General features: G+C 37.2%; 1 protein-coding gene across 1 annotated transcript in view; it reads right to left on the bottom strand.

Annotated features, from left to right (window-relative positions):
• Positions 1 to 2,730: 2,730 nt before the first annotated feature.
• mTerf3 (mitochondrial transcription termination factor 3) overlaps positions 2,731 to 23,248 on the bottom strand; it is a 51,485-nt gene continuing 30,967 nt past the window's right edge. Inside the window, exons 5-6 of the mRNA XM_083112786.1 lie at positions 17,703 to 17,793; positions 2,731 to 3,163 (exon numbers count right to left, since the gene is read on the bottom strand). Coding sequence (XP_082968912.1) covers positions 2,886 to 3,163; positions 17,703 to 17,793 — 369 coding nt within the window. The 3' untranslated portion in view covers positions 2,731 to 2,885. The remainder of the gene's footprint in view (positions 3,164 to 17,702; positions 17,794 to 23,248) is intronic.

Below are 23,248 nucleotides of genomic sequence, written 5' to 3' on the forward strand. Positions count from 1 at the left end.
ATAACACAAAACTAGTTTTGGATAGATTGACATATTACAATATAAAAGTTAATCTCAATAAATGTCAGTTCTTCAAAAAAGAGGTATACTATTTAGGTTACAGGATATCTAGTAATGGTTTTCAACCTTTAATCAAGAATAAGACAGCAATATTGAATTGTCCAGAGCCAACAAACGTTAAAGAATTGAAGTCATATTTAGGAATGATTTCATTTTATCATAGGAGCATGCCAAAGTTCGCTATGAAGGTAACACATCTTTATGAATTGCTAAAGAAAGGAGCAGTGTGGTCGTGGACAGATCAACATAAAGCGGAATTTCTTGAATCCAAAGAAGCATTGCGAAAAGCTGAGCTATTAACTCCATACAATCCAGATCAAGATATTGTATTGATTGTAGATGGAAGTGGTGTAGGAGTTGGGGCTCAGTTGTGTAATAAGATTGAGGGTGAATTGAAAACAATTGCCTGCACTTCAGCGACACTAGCGCCTTCAGAGAGAAATTACAGCCAATTTAAAAGGGAAGCGTTAGCTTTAGTGACGGGCATAAAGAAATTTCATAAATATCTTTAGGGAAAACATTTCATAGTTTATAGTGATTCTTTACCTGTAAAATATATTTTTGGCGAGGCAGCAGCAATTCCATCGTTAGCATGTTCACGTTTACAGAGATGGGCCTTGTTATTATCACAATACTCATACACAATTGTTTACACAAAACGTGTAGATGTAGCAGATTTTTTATCTAGATTGCCAATAGAGGAAGACACAGGGGATGCTGAGGAATCTTTAAATTATATTGACACCTTTGAAATTGAACCTCTACTGTTAGATAACATAGTAAAGAAGACGAAAGAATATGACATTTTACAAAAAGTTGTACAATGGGTTGATGTTGGGTGGCCTAATTCACTTCCAAAAGAGTTTCAAAATACTGTGATCTTACATTATTATAGAAGGAAGAATGAAATAACCATGAACAAATGATGCCTTATGTGGGGAAGACGTATAATAATTCCTAAAGAATGCAGGGAAACAGTGTTGAAGCTGTTACATGCAGATCATGTAGGTACACCTAAAATGAAGATGATGGCTAGAGAATTCTACTGGTGGCCTGTAATAGACGAGGATCTTGACAGATTGGGAAATCAATGTGTAGAATGCAATAGTTTTCAAAGAAGTACATCCAAAAACAAATATGTCGGATGGAAACAAACAGATATTCCTTTTGAAAGAATACATGTTGATTTTTTTGAATACGGAGGAAGGAAATTTTTGCTATTCATTGATAGTTGCTCTAGATGGACAGAAATATGGCAGGTGCGATCGACAAATGGAGAAGAAACTATAGAATGTTTAAACAGAAATTTCCAGATATTTGGTTATCCTTCTGTTATTGTGTCAGATAATGGACCGCCTTTCAGGAGTAATCAATTTGAGAAATTTTGTGAAAAGCATGGAATAAGATTGGTACATTCACCGCCTTGGAATCCGGAAAGTAATGGTTTAGCGGAAAGGTGGGTGCAGACTGTTAAAGGCTTATTAAGAAAGAAATATTTTCAAAGTAGAAATGAGGGACGTAGAATTGACTGGACAAAAAGTATAGATAGTATTTTATACTATCTAAGATTTTCGAAGTGGCAACGATTAGGAATGTCTCCAGCAGAAAGAATTATGAGTTATCAGCCGAGAAGTATATTCAACTTACCAAATTGCCAAATAGATGAAAAGGTAGACAATAATAAATATGAGGCAGAATCTTGGATGCCAAGATCAGGAGAGATAGTTTGGGTAAAAAATTTTCCATCCTTAGTGCCTAAGTTTATAAAAGCTCAGGTGATTAAGAGAGTAGGAGCAAGGCTTTTAGAAGTGAAACTTAGAAATGGATTTACAAAAAGAGTGCACAGACATCAAGTGGGAAAGCTTAAGAACAACTATAAAGGTCAGAGATTGGAGGTTGAGAAGAAAGAAGAGGAGTTGGATGACTTTTGGACGTTTCCAATGTATACAGAGGCAGCACCAGGACATTGGGAACCAGAGGCAGCTGTACCTGCAGAAGCGAGGAACACAAAAAACAGAGAATTTCGAAGATCTTCTAGATCCAAGAAGGAGCCGGATAGACTACAGCTTACCTTTGGTAACAAGACCTATGAATGATTTTTTTTTGTTAGAGGGGGAGAATTGATAGAAGTTAAGAAAAAGATAAAAGATTGTAGAAGAGATACTGTGAACAACTCGAGTTGGAGAGAGATTGTCTTTTGTCTTTTGTTGAATGTCTTTGATGTAGTTTTTTATAACATGAAGTTATAAGTTAAATAAATGTTGTTTTGTTCGTTAACGTTTTGCCTAATTGAAGATTATTACAATTTGTTTGTCATGAGGTGGTGGTTTCGTATAAAACCAGCCATACAGAAGCATATAATTTGGGTGGTGTTGTGATTCCATCTGGGGCTTGGGCCATGTTGGATGCTTTTCCATGGAGCTGGAGCTGGAACTACTGACATAGTAACAATTGTCTCTTAATACAGATCCTTTCATGCAATTGACATACCATATACAATAATGGTAACATGTTTACACACAATGATGAATTACACAAATGCCTATATCTGAGTAGGCTAAATGAAATGTCTTTCTCTCTCTCTTGCGAGCAGACATGCACCATGCCACAATAAAGTTACGCTCCCAGAATTCCGTTTTCCCCCAAGACGTTCCCGGCGGGAGTAAAATAAAAACAAATGAGCAGAAAGCAAAATTACATACAATCTTAAACAGGTGGAATAAAATATAATGTATACAACAGTCTAAAGAAATATTGTCATGTACTAAAGAGTATTTTATTTACAGCTTCACGCACTTACAGCACTTTTTACACTAACAACAAACTCACAGAGACTTCTGGAACAAATTAAAAGCTTCAACTGATGTTTTGGCCACATTTAAACAGAAATCGCTGTCTGTTCCAGACACCAAAGCTTTCAAAGAAACGTAGCTTTCCTTGGTTGGATCATACTGGTCACGAGACAGAGACTTTAGGTACAAATGCCTTTGCTTAAGCCTAAACAGCCTGCTTGTCAAGCATTCAGGTTGTTTCAACATTTGCTCATGTGAAAGCTTCATCTCGTTGTGCAGGAAGTCAAATCGGGACACTATATGCACGTTACCTGAAATATAATGTACAGATACTGTCTTACACTTTGTGCTGAAAGATACATTTTACAAGGGTTACACAGAAATCAACCTCTAGTGGGCTGGTAAAATAAAACAACAAAAGCGGGGGGGAAGTTAGTGTATACAATACATTTGCTATACAGTGTATTTTACGTTCCTGGATTTTATATTTTCCCATATTATACATTCAATCTTGATAGTCCCAATAGAGCAAAAAGTTATAAATTTTTTTCTCGATTTTACATTTTCTCGCATTTAAAGTTTTTCTACTTGGTCCTCTGAAAAATGTAAAATCAAGATTGCACTGTATAATCTACACTACTTATCAACACAATCATGAAATGAATTGAGACACTAGCCTCATTGACACACAAACTTTCGCATGCCATCATCATAGGTTCCATAAATTTAAAACAATGCTTTACAGATCCTCCCACCAGCATGTAAACAAGAGTGAGTTGTTGATGCGACAAAACGTTTATGACATCCATGAAACCAACATATTTATTTACTTTCACCAGTGACGAGATTGACTGAATTTCCAGGTGAAAAATTTCAATAAGAAGGGTATGCAAAAGCTTGTTCATCTATATGGCAAGTGTGTCAATTCATCTGGTGATTATGTTGAGAAGCAGCATAATGCAGTCACTCATTTTGCACCTGAATTGTGAGATTTTGCAACTGAATGGCATCTACTGTTTGGCCATGGAGGTTGTACCTAGTGATGGGCACCATCGACTAATTTCCACCATCGACTAATTAGTCGTTAGTCGAAACAAAATATCGACTAATTAGTCGAAAAAATTAGTCGACTACTTTTTCGACAAATATTAGTCGAATTAGTCGTTTGACTAATATTAGTCAAATTAGTCGTTCGACTAATATTAGTCGAAAAAGTAGTCGACTAATTTTTTCGACTAATTAGTCGTTCGACTAATATTAGTCGAATTAGTCGTTTGACTAATATTAGTCGAATTAGTCGTTCGACTAATATTAGTCGAATTAGTCTTTCGACTAATATTAGTCGAATTAGTCTTTCGACTAATATTAGTCGAATCAGTCGTTAACGACAAATATTAGTCAAAGTGGAACTATATATTTTTCTTATTATTTTCAAATTCCTCCACTCTTGTGCTGAGCTGAGCCAGGCTAAATTGGACTGTTTATAAATGAATGTTTACACACACACACACACACACACACATATATATATATATATGTATATAGGCGCACAGAGAATAGACCCGGGATCTCTTCATTACAAGGTCACGCATGAGAACATTGAGAACAGTCTCTGTGGCCCGAAACGTTGAGTTGTGTACTCACGATGTCAGTCACCATCAAGGTTCCGGCTTCAAATAAAGACGTAAAGAAGACATAGGCAGGCCCATAGACGGGAATTATCATGTGTCTTGGGTGGGGGGGGGGGACAAATCCTAATTGGAACAAAGAAAAGATGCGAAATGTTGTTTGTTGGAGTGTCAGATGTGACCGATAACTTTACTATAGTAGTATTACAGTTAGACATACAATTATAGAGATGCTACATTAAAATCTAAAGTAACGGAACAAATCAATCTCACTGATAGATAACTCGCATACGTCGTACAGCTTCATGTTTGATGTTTACATATATTCTTAGAAGTATTCTAATAGTATTCTAATAGTACTGTATTCCTTAACAGTGTTTTCAAATTTCCTTTAATCAACAGTGGAGGCGAGTTCTTGCTCCCATACTATCCAACACATATTGGTCGAAATTTTTAAAGGGGTGTGACCATTATGTGAAGCTTTTAAAAATATAGTTCTGATCAGTTAAAAATTATTTATTACGATGTAAACTGCCTTTGGTGCAATATTAGGATGAATGAAATACTAGTGAATAAGTTGAAATTGAATAGTCTAAAACGACAAACATAATTTATTTGTGACAGTAAGCCTTTTTTTGGTATGAAACAAAAAAGTAAGACATTAGTTGTTATTGATTTGTGCATTATAGTCGAAATATTACACCTGAGAAAATTTACCAGAGTATTGCGAAACTGTGTCGAAAGATCATGCGCCACTATAATTGGTTTCGTTCTCTAACGCACCAATGCGACGATTACGAGATGAGAGATTATAAACCATTTTTTTGACTGAAAAAGCAGGGTGCGACGGTTAGTTAGAAGAAACTCGGGACAGGGATTAAAAAGATTTGACTGTCCCAAAAAATGTGGATGTATGGTAGACTTGCATCAATTGTTATAAAACTACCTGGGTACAATTACCAAATATGGCAGACTGGAGCCTGCCTCTCTCCGCGAACAACCCATTCATTTATGCAAGGACGAAATAAAATTAATTCGTCAATTAGTTTGATAGGTTTTATATAGCATCACATTAAAACATTTCATAATTCGAAGGGGTAAATGCCCTCATCGCCCCTTGATTACGCGGATCTACATGGCTTTCTTTGTGAGTTTCGATTCACTAATTTCTTAATCGTCACTCATCATCGTCGTCGTGTTTACTCAAAAGTGGTAGAAAAGCGACTCTAAATAAAAATTTGAATACTATAAGAGGCTTCAATACACCCTTCTCAAGTAATGAGTTGCTGTTTTAAGTCCACTTTATGCACACTAAGGCTAATCGGGACTGAACCTACAGTTTAAAGTGGGATCTGAACCACTTGTGCCTCCACCGGGTATCGAACCCGGGACCTCTTGATTACAAGGCAATGACGCTACCACTGCGCCATGTGGGAGGTCCTCTCTCAAGTAATGATTACTTTCCGGTTCGAAAATAAGGTTTACAACTTAGAAGCAATATCATAATGTAAAATGCCTATTTTGTGTAGTGAAACAGCAATAATGAAACAACTTGAAAGAACGTTACTCATACCTGATGATTATTTGTTACAAGTTTCTGCAGTAAATAATGTCTTTCGTTATAATTTTCCAAATTTTTAGTCGCTTTTCTGTCTCTTTATGCTAATCAGGACAAAGAGAGAATAAATGGTGATTAAAGAAAATTAATGAGTAGAAACTTACAAAGGAACACTCCCATGAAAGGATTCGAACCCGGAGTCGTGATTGGCGGATAATGTGAATGGCCACTCAGCGCAAAGTGAAGATCAACATACAAGGTTGTATTATAGCGAGTGCAGCAAGTTTGAGATTGTACTTTACAGCGTAAAGTTTAGTATTTGCTCCAAGAACATAATTAGTGTTCATTTTTATTAAAACTAATTTTCCCTTGCCTTGCGTGAGAACTGTTTGATTTTAAACTATATTCTTAAGTTTGACATTAGTTTTAAGTTTAAGAATATTTTCATTACGGTACAATGCTTTTAAGATAAGATCTCTAGTTCACATGAAGGCCATACATTGAGATTTAAATATTGCGATATCTTTCTTGCACCACTAATGATACCTAGGGATGGTTAGGTCTTTGAATTCCAAGAAATTCTCCAAGTCCTGAATGCGTATCTCTTGAGAAAAGACACCATTGTAAACAACAAATAGCCACATGAATGACTACAGCAGGGGCACCTTTCGCTTTCAATTTGGCATGCTGTGAGGCGGTACCGGAATTTTCCAGTCACTCACCTTTCCAATAAATTAAATACACCTAGGCCATTCTCCCTCGCATCACTTCTTAGCGATAAGCCCTCTCTACTTCAGTAGTCTACGCTTCGTCTGGAAACGGAATCAGAAACAGTTGTGTTCGATTTCCACTGATATTAGTCTGAAATAAAGTCGATTTCGACTGAAATTAATCGTGTGACTATTTCGACTAATATTAAATGTGAGAAAATTTACTAATGTTGCGAAGTACTTACTTAAAAAAATAATTCTCTGCGTCCAAAGATCATGTGTCGCTCTAACTGGTTTCGTGATCTGATGCGTCAATGCGTTAATGCGACGATTGCGAGATGAAATATTATGCTTTCATAGTGTTAAGCCTTGTCAATCAAGATAGAATCCTCCCCCTCCCCTCAAGGTTTGGCACCCAATCCCATCTATGTTTGAGGGCCTCCCCGATGGCGCAGTGGTAGCGTCTTTGCCTTGTAATCAAGGTTCAATACCCGGTTGAGGCACAAGTGGTTCCGATTCCACTGTAAACTGTAGGTCCAGTCCCGATTAGCCTTTCTGTGCATAAAGTGGACTTAAAACATCAATCAATCAATCAATCAAAACCATCTATGTTTGACTATCAATTAACCAATCATGATAATTAGATGTATATAAAATGATATATTTTTTAATTAAGTATGTGATAGCAATGATACTTATAATGAAGAGCATGTCTGAACTCCACGAACTCTCCCTCAGAGTGCCCAGACATAAAACACGGAGCAAGGAAACTTTCCACACTGCAACGCCCAGACTCTCGCTCATACAACGTTCAATATTCCAAAGGCTACCGAAACAATTCAACAACATCTCAAACCAAGTAGATATATTCACTGCATATTCGTCTTTTATCACCAACTTGAAAAACATTGTACATAAGTAATGTATTGTGTAAATAATCTGTTTACCTTGGTACTGTCTTGTCTTGTTTATTATTTATATTTTGTTTATTTTCTTTTCTTTATTATAATTTTTTAATTTTTTGGTCTTGTTTAGTGTTTAATGTGTTCGTTTTAACACCAGTGTACTTTTTACTGTTGTTTCTTTCCGGTTTAAAATGGCTTCTACTGTACTGGAAATTTCAATAGTTCGAAGAAAGTCGGGACGGGGATTTAAAACAAGGACACTCTGGGCTGAATCCGGGCGTCTGATAGATATGCATCAATTAAACCTTTAAAGGTTATAATACTAAAATTATAAAATAACCAAATATTGTAGACTGCAGAGTCCTGGAGCCTATCTCGCTTCGCGAACAACCCATTCATTTATGTAAGAATAAAATCGAATTTCTTGCAAAATCTGAAAAATCGTCAATGTTATTTTCGTAGGTTTTACAGCTTCATATTAAAACATTTCATAGTTGGAGGGGGTAAATGACCCCATTGCCCCACCCCTTGAGTATTAGGCTGGACATGGATGTTCTTTTTGATCAATTCGTCCTCATCGTCGTGGTTACCCAAAGTGACATACATCCTCTATCTTTCTTTATTATTATCCTCATTTTACATCGCTTTTATGCCTCTTTAGGCTAATCGGGATGATGAGAATGAATTGTGATTACAGGAAATGGATGAGTGGAAACTTACAAGAAACACCCATGTCCACCACAGGATTCGAACCCGGAGCCGTAAAAGGCGTGAATGTGAATGAACCACCCTGCGCGCTCTGCCACCGATGTTGCTGGCAAATTTGTACCCCATAAGGGGCAGAAAGGTAAATTAACATCTAGCGACTGCAGCAAGTTTGAGATCGTTCTGGACAGCGTATATTTTAGTATTTGCCCCACGAACATAATTAATGTTTATTTTTAATTAAATTAATTTTACCTTACCTTGCATCAGAGCTGGTGGATTGTAAACTCTCTTCTTATATTCGACCGGTTTTTTAAGTTTAAGAATATTTCCATTCCAGTAAAATGCATTTATCATAAACCCTCTAATCCATCTGAAGGTCAGAAATGGATAGTTTTGGTTTTAAAATGTTGCGGTGTCTTTCTTGCACCAACAATGTGCACTGGCCTGTGAATACCAAGAAACTCTCGGAACTATGAATGTGTATCCCTTCAGAGAAAACAAAAATAGCGACATGAATGACGGTAGGCATCGCCCCCTGGAGGTAGGGGGGGATAGAGCTACAGCAGGGTCAGCTTTCCCTTTGCATACCAGCTCTGTCGCGGCATCAAGCGATAAAAGATTCCAGTCACTGACCTTTCCAAGAAATACCCACCTGCTTTGCTTCCCTTCTTGACAATAAGCCCTCTGCTCAAGTAGTCGATTGTTCGTCTGGAAATGAGACATGTTCGGTCATTTCGACTAATATTAGTCGGAATGTTCCCGACTGAAATCAGTCGAAATGTTTCAGACTAATATTAGTCGAAATGTTTCCGACTAATATTAGTCGAACGACTAACGACTAATCCGACAAATATTAGTCGAACGACTTATCCGACTAATATTAGTCGAACGACTAATTCGACTAATATTAGTCGAACGACTAATTCGACTAATATTAGTCGAAAGACTAATTCGACTAATATTAGTCGAACGACTAATTCGACTAATATTAGTCGACTAATTTTTTCAGTCGACTAATTTTCATTAGTCGATAATTTTTTCGATGGTTTTAATAATCGACTAATCGACTAATATTAGTCGACTAATGCCCATCACTAGTTGTACCCAGCTCAAATGGATATGCGGTACAGAGTGGATACTATATTTTGATTATGAAATTCCCTGACATTTCCAGGTTTTCCAGTCCAAAAATGAAATTTTTCCAGACATGTTTATCATCATGATTTTTGTTTTTGAACCTTGTGTTTTCCAATTAAATATATAATCCATTAATTATTATAAATATTCGCTTTCACAACTTTTTTTTTTTTAGCAAATTTCATTCTACACACACAAGAACACGTGAAAATTCAAAGAGTAAAATGTCAAATTACAATCAAATGTATTGGGTGCTACAATCATGTGCATCTAGCCTTCAGGCTAAGGTAACAGAGGAGTCATTCCATGCGAAATCAACACAGCCTTTGACCTGACCATCTCCGATTTCCATGAAATTTGGGGAGTTGAAACTATGCATGGAACTTAGTAACTATGAAAATTTTTAGTTTCGTGCGTCTTGTAATTGTTAAATTATTCAAGGTCAAAGTTAGCATAAATTGCCCTTTTTGAGCCCGCTTAGCTATACTAAATCTGCTGTAACTCCGCCCCTATTTTGCCTAGGAAGCTCAAATAAAGCTTATTGTACAGGGAATTGAACAAGCTTTCCAGTGATATATAACAAGCCTACCTTTGGATAAAAATATAATTTTGTCACGTGACCTTGACTTTTGACCTTGAATATCTCAAAACATGTCATCACCAAAAATCGTGAAAAAAATATATTTGGTCCCTCATACCATACTCTAAAACATACCAAAAAATCATTCTGGGACTGCAATGGGATCAGAAGATACAAAATAATATGTGTAACTGTGTGACTGATAAAAGCCCCATTACATGAACTACGAAGAGTCAAATGTCCCTTAACACTCCCTACAAAATGTGAAGGAGTTGTCTTGGGTATAATTGGTCATAAAAGAAATAGGTTAGGCACAGGGAGATTTCTAGCCACGTGTGTCAAGCGCAGGTCCGGCATATTGTTGACCGCCATATTGAATTCAACGCAAACATTTCAAAGGAAAGGAGGTGATGTGATATATCAAATGAGGCTATAATTTCACGAGAAATGAAGTGACAAAGGATTTTCCAACGTATCTTACGCCAGCAAAAAGTTATACACATATTTTTCACTTACGATATATGCACATTATAATGTTGTCAATGTTCCTGTGAGCACACTCGTTGACGTCTCTCACACTCGCATAGAACATTTGGTAATGTAGCATGTGCAACAACATCGCAAGCAGCAACTATGCCTTCTCTCAGATGGTCAATATCAGGGACTTTTAGTGCATGCACCATTCTCTTCAAATGTTTCTGAAGGTAAAAGTCCTCCTAAGATGTTAGATCTGGGGAATGTGCAGGCCTTTTAATAGATCCCCGTCTGCCCATCAATCTACCTAGAAAATTACCATGAAGAAATTGCGAAAATGTCTACATAGTGTGGTCACACTCTGTCCTGTTTCAAAACTCTCGAAAAGTTCCATATCCCGTAAGCAAGGGTGAAAAAACCTGTTCACTTAACAAATCCAAGAAGCCCTCACCATTTAAGGTTCCGTTGTTGAATATGGACCAACCATTTCCGTTCGCCATACATTATACCACATAATTAGCTTACCAGCAACAACCATTCGACTGAGCAAATCACAGGTATAGCATATTATTTTTATTAACTTCACCGTGAACATAAAAATTTGCCTCGTCACTGAAGAATTTTTCATTCCAAAGGAAGTGTCACGTAATTGTTTGAGATACTTTTCCCAATATTCTTCACTATTCAACTATTTGGTGAATGTAGCTGATTAAAATCATATGCAATGGTGCGTATACTTCTTTCTCTCCCAAGATGTCAGCGTGATCTCGATGAGTTCCTAACACGTTAGGAGCATTCCAATGCTTTGTTTTTAACACCTCGAAAAGGAGAAAATGGTTACAGGCATGCAGTAATAAATTTTTGCTGGTTAAATATATGTTGGAAAATCCTTCGTCACTTCATTTCTCGTGAAATTATAGCCTCATTTGATATATCACATAACCCCCTTTCCTTTGAAATTTTTGCGTTGAATTCAATATGGCGGTCAACAATATGCCGGACCTGCGCTTGACACACATGGCTAGGGATCTCCCTGTGCCTAACCTATTTCTTTTATGACCAATTATACCCAGGATAACTCCTTCACATTTTGTAGGGAGTGTTAAGGGACTTTTGACTCTTCATAGTTCATGTAATGGGGCTTTTATCAGTCACATAGTTACACATATTATTTTGTATCTTCTGATCCCATTGCAGTCCCAGAATGATTTTTTGGTATGTTTTAGAGTATGGTATGAGGGACCAAATATATTTTTTTCACGATTTTTGGTGATGACATGTTTTGAGATATTCAAGGTCAAAAGTCAAGGTCACGTGACAAAATTATATTTTTATCCAAAGGTAGGCTTGTTATATATCACTGGAAAGCGTGTTCAATTCCCTGTACAATAAGCTTTATTTGAGCTTCCTAGGTGAAATAGGGGCGGAGTTACAGCAGATTTAGTATAGCTAAGCGGGCTCAAAAAGGGCAATTTATGCTAACTTTGACCTTGAATAATTTAACAATTACAAGACGCACGAAACTAAAAATTTTCATAGTTACTAAGTACTATGCATAGTTTCAACTCCCCAAATTTCATGAAAATCGGAGATGGTCAGGTTAAAAATTGCACATATCTGTGTTGATTTGGCATGGAATGACTCAGAGGTACATTATTTTAAAACAACAGATCTCCACAGTATATAAAAAAAAGAAAATATTCATAAACCATACACAATTTTTCATATTCTGGCGGATTTATAATGTCATAGAAAATGCTGCTCTTTTGCTAACAATTATAAGTGCACAGGATCTGGAGATATTTTTGTTCCATATAGGAATTCTATAGGAAATGCCAACAAGATTAAGATCTATAAAATAATAGACGATAACCTCATCTTCACCAACCTTTCCGATAATTTTGATCATATTGTCAATGTACTTGAGTTATCAATCAGATATCTGGACTGCAAGTTTTACTTTGATATTCTTTCTAATATCTAGTATTATAAAAGTGCAAATTTATTACAGAAATTTGAAGGAACCATAATTTTGCACAAGACTGAGAATCATAAGAACTAAACTGAATCTTTTTTGGGAGTGGAATCACAAGAACCGAATTCAGAAGTGGAAGTGAACTGCTTGTTCATTTAGCAACGTTTTCTCTTGCAGACTCCAAAAATGGATGTAATTTCCAGATGATCTGCAAAATTACTTGACATTTCCCTGATTTTTCTCTGACAAGCCAAATTCCCTGACATTTCCGTTTACCAGGTTTACCAAGTTTCTAGCAACCCTGAGCTAGAATCTTGTATGAAACTATGTTGTGGGTTTCAGGTTAGTATTTTGCTTGTATGTGCTTTACTGTTTTGCTTGATATTTACTGTATGGATGTTACTGCGTCAATGCTTTGCAGCAGCAGATGATTTTTCTGGAACATGGGTCCTTGTGTGCATTCTACAGAGGGGTCACAGTGTGGATGTACCCCTCCTGATTTTTCACACTACAGTGGTTATGGTTGAATGCTTTACATGGACACATACCTGTGTCTGGAACATCGGTATGGTGACCATCATTTTCACAGCACAGCCAAATTGTATGCCATGTTCTGGCAAGCTTCTCATTGCTAGTATGCCATTACTTGAGGAAGACCTTTCCCGGGCAGTGAATTGAAAGGGGGTTTTGAAGATTACCCAGCTTCCTTAGCCTGGCCTCTCATCTCTGGGGCTTCATGAATGACAGTCAAAAACAACCAATATTGCACAATGAGTTACGAGCAGCTTTAGAAGATATCTTCATGACTCCAAATTATCTCCACAAAACATCTACCAGAACATGGCCCAGAATTACCATAACCATTCAACCACAACAATCGTAGTGTCGAAAATAAAGGGGGGTATGCCCACTTTGTGACAACTCTGTGCTTGCATCGATGGTTGCAACTTAATGTAAAGTGGCTGTATTTTAATACTGTGATTATCACATATGACATATTATTTTAACATAACTATTTTAAAGAAAAATTACGTTCATCTAAACTTCTTTAAATTTTACAATTTTCAAGTATAGATATCAGTGAGAATTGTTTACAGTGTCGCCATTAATGTGGGTTCGATAGGGTATAGAGTAGAGTTGTCTCCACCCTAACATAACATCTCCTCCAAATCTCCAGACAGGATCACTGCCACTATCAGAGCCAGCCCTAAAGAGCAGAAGGTTTATCCTGGAATTATTCCACGATATTACTGTTATTGCCAAATGTACATTCAGTGTAAACACGAGGACTCTCTTACCTGTGCAAGAGCCCTTTCACAGGGCAGGCAAATAATGCCAATGACTTTTTCAAGCCCTTAGAGATCACATTCTTTTCCACTCACCATGCTTTCTGAAATACCTGCTCCCTCTCTATAGTTTGCCTTCCCCTCCCCTCTGCTGGGAATGTAGCAACCAAAAAGTACTCAGATCCTACCCATAAAGAGAGAGGTGATCTCTAGCTTGCACCCCTGTCCATGGATGGAAGTATTCACGTGATAGCTGGCATGCTTTTCCAGCATACGACAGAACACAGAGTTGAGAGAACTGCTTTAGGATATACCTTCTGGCCTAAAAGTGGGGGCTGCACTTATAACCATAAATACTTCAGAGGAAATCAAGAGGTCTGATCGATCGATCTTGTTACTCAGTCTGAAGCACATTTCTTAAATAGTCAAAATGAACAGTATGATCATAAACAATTAATTAATATCTTAAATATGATTACATCACATGATAATGAGAAAATTACCACAAAATCTCTAACATCCATGAGTGGGGAAACGCATAAAAATTAACTTTTTTTAACCTGGGAGAGGAATGAATTTACACTTTTGCATATAAAGGTTTCATGTTATTGTGCCTTTTTATATAAATAAATTACAAGGCAAGACACATCCCACCATAGATGTAGAAGACAGTATCGAAGTGTGACCTCAAAATTGGGATATCAGTGAACAATCACACCCATGATGTTAGGGTTAATGACCTCTGTACTACATATGATGATTTTTTCTCTGCTGACTTTTGCAGAATATACGTGCAATATGAAAGCGTTGATTCCAGTACAGTTACTGTTTGCAATGGTTCTAGAAAGTTTTTGGCATGGAATAAATAATGTTGGATGCTATTTAGATGGGGTGAAAGTATAGAGTTGGAATTTGAAGCATGCAGGAAGCACAAAACATTTATTTAAGTTTAGTTTCACTGACCTACATCCTTATGATTAGGCACACACATATGTACTATGTAGAAATTCCAGTGAAAAATTCACACTCGACCAGAACCATACCATTGCTCTACCAACTGAACTACTGAGTCAGTCCTGATTTTTCGCTGTGGCTGTTTTCCCTGTGTGGAATTCTACATAGTATATCTGCTGTGTGTGCAAAATCGTAAGGTAAATTACATCTCTAAGCTGAGAAAAGCTAGGCACCATCGACGTCATCAAAAGCAACACATCTCTGGTGAAATCAGGGTTGGTTCGGTAGCTCAATTAATAGGGCAATGGCATGGTAAAACCTGGGTTCGAGTTCTGCTTGAGCCTGCATTTTTCACTAGAATTAGCTTTCATCCTTGAAACAAGAGGTCGTAGTTCTTTTCTAAGATTTCTTCTGCCATTATATGCCATGAAGTCTTTGTTACCTTAACACTGAAGTGAACATAGTAAAAGCAATGTGCAAATTATTATTATTGTTTTATTTTTTTTTTTATTTTTTTTAGCTACCATACCAGAGCTAACTTGGTAGAGCAGATAGCATGAGTGCATCTGCATTTAAGTAACATTGCACTCAGTGGTGTCACTTATACCTAATGCTGTATGCTATGAAGGAAGTTAAATGAATTAAAAGGTTTTGAGTAGTTTTGTTGTGGCTGATAATTTCAATGTCCAAACAGCTCATCTTTTTTGCTGGTGTACAGCAACTGGTGAAATTTGCTGCTGTCTCACACAGCACAGTGAAATGTGTTTTAGGCTAACTGATAATCTAACTGTGAACACACCAGATTTTCAGGATGGTAACTGCCAAACGACAGGTACGACAAGCATGCCAAGGAGCTCTCCCGTCATCCCTGGCCAGCGAAGTCCCCAGATTTGAATCCTACTGAAAATCTATGGGATCCTTCGGAACAAGGGGTTAAACAGAGACAGAGACATCTATGGAACCTTGCTGAACTTCGGGAACAGTTAAGGAGTGGCTTCTAATCAATGTTACCAAGATACACAGAGTTTTGGAGTCCTGCCATGGCAAACTGTTACTGTTATTTGCTCCAAGGGAGAACCAATTAAATTGTTGGATGTGATTTCCTGTTGGAGTATAATGTTTGTCCAGTGTGATTTATGCTGTTGCAATTCTAGCAACTGGTAGTTAATTACTCACCAATTTAATGATGAGGTTAAATTTACATGTTGTTTACTGTTACCAAGGAAAGTCGAATAACATTATTTCACTAACTGGATGTTGTATAATTAATAGTCTGGTACAATTATGTTTTATGCATTATACAAACCCTGTTGGTGACATTTATTTTATTTTTGAAAAGGGAATTAAATTTCAGGAACTGTCATCAGCATGGTTACCAGATAAACAACAGTGCAGTATAAATAGACTTCTTAAGCCTTACAAAAGAGAGATTTGTCCCATATGGCCTATATGTCTCCAACCATCCCATTTCCCAGGTCGTAAATATCTTCCTCCAAAGCAGGGGTGGTGCTAGGGGGATACAACAGTGCCTGTTGTCTTTCTTTCATCATCATCGCCATTGTTGTTAAGAATTGTTTCTACTTTTGTTTATACTGGTGGCATTTTCAATAATTGCCTACAGCTCCGTGTTAGTTGTTTTACGTTCATTTTTTTTAACATTGTTGAACAACAAAAATTTTAGTTGCTTTCAGTAGATCATCGGGTTGTGCCCGGGAAATTATTTACCACAAGTTGTAACGAGCTGGTTGTTTTTTGTTACTGCTGCAGTTGTTTATGTACACCTCTATGTAAGGGAAGAGAAGCAATCTAATAATCACATGAAAATGACTATATGATTTCATATTTGTTGTATGTGTGATTTTATTTGCAAATAGTAGAAGCTCAGGTTGCATAGCGATTTTCTTTTACCCAACGCACACAAATTGAACAATCAGCAGTGGTCTCGGATATCTGTGAATCAATCGTGAAAAAGTACAAAACGGCAAAAAAGTGTGTACCAACAAATATTACATGTTTATGGAAAGGATACTAGGTGAATCCAGTATATATTTAAATAGTGCAAAGAAGCCTGAACTTGGCACCAACACCAAAATATTTTCAATTCAATTTTAATTTAATGATTTCTATAAGAACAACAACAATGATAAAGGTAAAATATATGTTCCTGGAAAGATATGAAGTCTTACTCTACCCCCACTCTGTGACAAAATGTGTTCAGGAGGATGCATGTTCAAATGTAATAACCGGACATCTTGACTCAAGATTTTCCACGTTTTTTGGATTGGATTGATTCGGTGTATTAAGTCCATTTTAATCACTGTAAGCCTAATCAGGACTGGAACTACAGTTTAAAATGGGATCCAAACCACTATGTGTCTCCACCGGTTATCGAACCTGAGGCTCCTTGATTACAAGATGACGATGCTACCACTGTGCCATCAGAGGTGCCTTCCACGGTTTTTCTCAGCTGCTCCAGTTGAATATTTGGATGGTAGCATTAACAAAATTTACAGATGTCACCTGCGACCTTATTCCTGTTCTTTCATTGGTGTATTACCTTCTCATCAGAGTTAACTAATGGTAGTCAGGAGTAAATTACTGCTGTTAGAGATTTATTTAATAGCAACCTAACATTGTGTATTGCCTCTTGATTTTTACAATTATGTGGCTTGTCTGTCAAATAAAGAATATAAATTACAGGAATTTTAGAGATAGTTTTAATGATTCCATGACTACCAATAAATCATGTTGATTAAATAACTCACAAGGGTTATTAGGTACTAATAACATGGCCAGGCTGCTCTAGGGATTATTTCTATGAATCCTGTTATTGGTGAAAATGTTGCAATCAACAACAGACTGACCACCTTTATCTAGCACCCACCCTTTCACATTTTTAGAAAACAATGGCCTAAAAATAAATATCACAACATACTTCTCATCCACAAACGTGGTTTCTTAAGCAGCAATGCCTTCATTTCTTCCTTACTAAAGCCCATTTCCTCCTCCACAGCAAATGTAGCCATCTAGAAGGGAACATAAAACATATTTTAATCATACACAGCTTGAAAACATTAACAGAATTAATTACTCGGGTATTGTTAAGTTTTTCACAATACAATATTACAAAATAATGAGCAATGTATGTGCATTAGATCACTTTTTTTGTTTCTTATTTTGTCCTTTATAAACAGGGATGTGATCAGCATCTTGCTCCAGCTGAATTTGCATTTATCCCCCCCCCCCCTCCCAACTAGTACCCATTGATGAGAGACCATGGAAGGTCCTGAACCATTTATGCATGGACATGAATAAAAAAAATTGCTGCCTGATATCTGTCACACCTATGATTTTTATTATTATTTATTACAATAACTATTAATATTCTTTGTTGCAGTAAACAACGTTACAATAAACCTCACGTATAAACATACATGAGACAACTAAACTTATACACAATGACTTAGCATGGAAACAGTTTCCAGTGTTGCCAGATTAGAAGTACACCGGAATTTATTAGCATTTGAATTATCCATTTTTTGACACATATGGCATCACGCGTATCTCAAAAATGGTACGTGATGGAGAAAAATGAATGGAAAATCCGAAATCAGCACCTCGTAATAAGGTAAGAACATACAAGGTGCATTCAATAAATAACCGGAAAAGTAGTATAAAAAATCTAAAATACAACCATGATTGTTATATATTTGTTATTTTGTGAAGGCATCTGTAAGCTATTCATAGCTGGGATGCGCATGGGTCGCTGGGAAACAGTTACACAAGATTAGGGTGACCAGACACGTACATTAAAACAAGAGGATAGAGTATGATGAAAAAGCACGACAAAGTCATAAAAAAGAGGACCCCGCAAAAAATGGCAATACATTTGCCATTACTCATAATGTAATCAATATAACAAAAAATCTTACTAACACTTTGCTCACCAATACTTCTCATAACTTTTTCAATAATTTATTCTTACGAGGGATGGGACCGATTAGAACAGTGTGTTCTGCTTCGCTGTGGCCACTCTGGTCCAGAGATAACTGAGACAGGGTATAATCGAAAAGGAACTGCACAGTCTACATGCATACCAGTAGTCTGGGATGCGCTCAGAGAGCAAAGCAACAAGTTAGAATAATACTAATGAGTGAAAGTCGTTGAGGACGGACGTGTTTTTGTTGAGCTCCGCGGGTTGAAGTGTCCGGGGACAATGGGTGTGTGCACCGTTCTGTGGCGCCTGGCTATAGGCATATATTTCACCCGAGCACGCCCGAAAGTGTCGAAAGCAAAAAAGAACTGCGGTCTTCAGAAAGTGTATCTTGCGTATGGTGTTGTGGTGCTAACCCTACTCATTGTGGGAGGTGTCGAGCAAAATCCAGGGCCTGGAGATGATCTACAAGAGCTCAAAGGTTTGATTCAGGATCTCAAGTCTGAATTTCAAGAGAGCAACAAGACTTTGAGCAACGAAGTTCGCCAACTCGGGGACACTTTAAATAAGATATTGCTGAGGGTGGACAACATGCAAAACCGTGTGAATGTTCTGGAGAAGCGTGTGAAGGACCTGAGCGATTACACAAGCTGGTTGGAACACAGAATCGACGATCAGGAGAACAGAGGACGGAGAGAGAACCTCGTGTTTTTTGGTGTGGAGGAAGATGCCGGAGAGGACTGGAACGCTTCGGAACGTAAGGTGAAAGATATCGTCGAAAGCAAACTCAAAGTGACCCTCCATGATGATGATATCCAGCATCGTGTCAACATTCAGCGATCAAGTGGCCCCCGTCCCATAGTGTGTCGTTTTTTACGATACAAGAAGAAAGAGGAAATAATCAGAAGTAGGACAACCTTGAAAGGAACTAAAATATTTATTGACAATGATTACTCTTCGTCGGTTCGGCGGGAAAGAGAAAGGTTGCTGCCGTACATGCACGACGCACGGAGACAAGGACACAGGGCACATCTGAGCTTTCGCCATTTAGTAGTGAACAACAAGAAGTACGCCTTACGCGATCTGGAGGACAATTCACCTCCTCCCCCTCAAGAACCAAATGGACCATCCCCAAGTGCATCCGCTGAAGGTCATCGGCCTGCTTTCCACCCCCTTTCTCCGTGGAACACCCTCCAGAACCATGGAACTTCGCAGAATTCGGGGACCTCCCCCTCCACCCGCTGAGATGGTCGACCTAGCCATGCCCAGGAGGTACAAACCGGTAAGTTATTATCAGTGAGTGACAGTTCAGAACCTCGATTCAACTCCTGTGTCAAAAATAAACCGAACAGAAATATACACTCTCTAAACCCTGTAGACTGCCAGAATAATGACACACGTCGTGAAAAACACTTGTTGGATATTGTCTACCAGAACGTTCGTGGCTTACGTACTAAAATTAAAGATTTTTACGTGGCCATAAACACCAATAACTATGATGTAGTCATTTGTACCGAAACATGGGTGAATTCAACACATAACAGTTCTGAACTTTTTGATGACCGGTACAATGTATTCAGAGCCGATCGTAAATCGTTGCAAACTAACAAAAACCTGGGAGGGGGTGTAATGATTGGAATCAAAAGGGAACTTATTGCGATTCAAGTAGAATGTTTAATAGATGATCCAAATATTGATATTATAATAGTTAAAATTCGAACAATTCCTGGTAGTTATATATATATGTGTGCAATTTATATACCTCCTAATTCTGATATTGCCCTGTATGATGCTCTTTTCAACTGTATAACTATGCATTGCCCGGCGGGGAGTCCGATTCTGATAATTGGTGATTTTAACATTCCGGATATTCGCGATACAGATTGCAAGGCATTAAACAACAATAAAACCTGTCAATCATTATGTAACTTTCTCCAACTAACTGGTCTACAAAACAAAAATAATATTAAGAATAATTATGGGAAAATGCTTGACCTAGTACTAACAAATCTGAACCACTTAAAATTGTCCAGAGAAGAACCTCTGTCCGTTCCTGAGGATAAGCATCACCCTACTTTATATTTGAAAGTAAGTCATGTACGTTGTAAAACAAGAAATCCGGAACCAAACGAGAAACGCTACAATTTTAGGAAAGCTGATTTTAACAGTATGTATAAAAAATTTACTTCGTTAGATTGGGAAGAATTAAAATTGTGCTCAGACGTTAATATTGCCGTTGAAAATTTTTATCAGATCGTCACGTCCGTGTTCGATGATTGCATTCCTCTTTCAACCCCCTCCTCCCGCCACTACCCTTGTTGGTTCACGCGACAGATTATAAGGGATCTGGCATCCAAAGCAAAACATCATCGTAAAATGAAGCATAACGTAGGGAATACTCAAATGCATGCAACAAAATTCAAAAATATACGAACCAGACTAAAAAAGAATATTCAGGATGCGTACTCAAACTACTTGAAAAGTATTGAAGCTAGTGTTAAAACAGGGGACATGAAGCAATTCTGGTCCTTCATAAGAAACAAAAAACGACCATCATACGCACAACTTATCTGTAATGAAAATCAAGAACTCGACAGCAACAACTCAATTGCCGAAGCGTTTGCGAAACACTTTCACTCTGTTTACGTACAGGAACCGTCTTGTTACGAACCACCAACCCCTCTGTCTGAAACCGACGCCCTTCTATCTTCTCTAAATTTACAGGATATATCAATCGCTGAAGTAGAAGCAGCAATAAAGAACCTTAAACCTAAAAAAACGGCAGGACCTGATCTTATCCCCCCCTATGTAATCAAGGGGTGTGGTGAAAGTCTAAAATATCCGCTACATATACTCTTCAACCTTGTAATACAAACATCGAGATTTCCAGATAAATGGAAATTATCCCAAATTTGTCCCATACCAAAAACATCAGATAAATCTCAAATTTCAAACTACAGACCAATTGCGATACTCTCTGCGCCAGCTAAACTATTAGAACAGATTCTTTATAAACATTTTTTTGCTCACGTAAAACCAATTCTCTCCTCGCACCAGCACGGATTCGTACCAAAGAGATCTGTCGTGACGAACCTCGTAGAAATTTCAAACTTATTTCCACCGAACTTGACAACAGAGGTCAGGTAGACGTTATATACACAGATTTCTGCAAAGCGTTCGACACTGTAAACCATGATATTCTCTTGAAAAAATTAGCATTTTGTAACTTCTCCTCTTCCCTCGTAGATTTAATGTGCTCGTATCTCAAAAACAGAAAACAATACGTAAATTATCAAGGTTGCTGCTCCGATGAATTTGTAGCTGGCTCAGGCGTACCTCAAGGTTCTAATCTTGGTCCCTTGTTGTATTTAATATTAATTAATGACCTACCAAAACAGCTTAGAAATTCCGAGAAACTCGTATTCGCTGACGATTTAAAATTCTATAGGAGCATTCACAATGAAGAAGATTCCATTAAATTACAAGAGGATATCGAAAATCTCAACGCATGGTGTAAAGCAAATAAAATTAATCTTAACCATAAGAAATGCAGGGCCGTAACATTTACCCGATTGAAATCCCCAATACAATATAACTACGAAATAGCGGACACACAAATAGACAGGGCAAACTCAATAACAGATCTTGGCGTAGTGTTCGATGATAAATTATCGTTTCAGTCACATATCACAAAGACTGTTAATGACGCGCATAGAAAACTGGGGTTCATTATGAGAACTGCAAAGGAATTCAATGAAAATAAAGCGTTGTTATCATTATTTAACCTATATGTTAGGCCCAAATTAGAATACGCATCTATAGTGTGGAGTCCACAAACCAGTAAACAAATAGATCTTATTGAAAAAGTTCAAAATAAGTTCACTCGCTATATAGTTTTTAGGATAGATGGTGCATATCCAAAGATGACACCTTATAACGAATTGCTAATTAAATTACACATTACCTCCCTTGCAAACAGAAGAACCATACATCAGCTCCTTTTTATTTTCAAACTTCTTAACGACAAATTGGATTCTTCCTCTCTGCTTTCAAAAATAGCTTTCTATGTCCCCCATCCAAAGTTGCGATCAAGAAAGCAACTCTTTGCAATTTCCCGCACCTGTACAAAATCCGCAGAAATGGCTCCCCTGCGAAGAATGTGTAGCTTGTATAATGAATGGCTAGAAAGGGGCATACAGTTGGACATATATGCTAAATTTTCTGAGTATAAACGCTATTTAATGGACAACATTCTTGCTTAATTTTTTAATTTTTATTTTTTTTTATTATTATTATTACTATTATTATTATTATTGTTACTTTCTTAATGTGTATATATATACCCGTACATATATGAATGTAATTGTATAAGGTTTGATTCATTTTTTTTATCCACGGTAATGTTTAAGGACGAACCCCTATATGTATTTTTTTTTAATATCTGAAATGTGTATAAATATTATTTTGATGTGTATAAATCCTATGTAAGACATTTACTGTGCACTGTAAAAGGGCAGATGCCTGTTGTGCGCAGGATAATAAATAAA

This window comes from Lepisma saccharinum, chromosome 26 (genome assembly GCF_977018435.1).
Source record: "Lepisma saccharinum chromosome 26, izLepSacc3.1, whole genome shotgun sequence".
NCBI lineage: Eukaryota > Metazoa > Arthropoda > Insecta > Zygentoma > Lepismatidae > Lepisma > Lepisma saccharinum.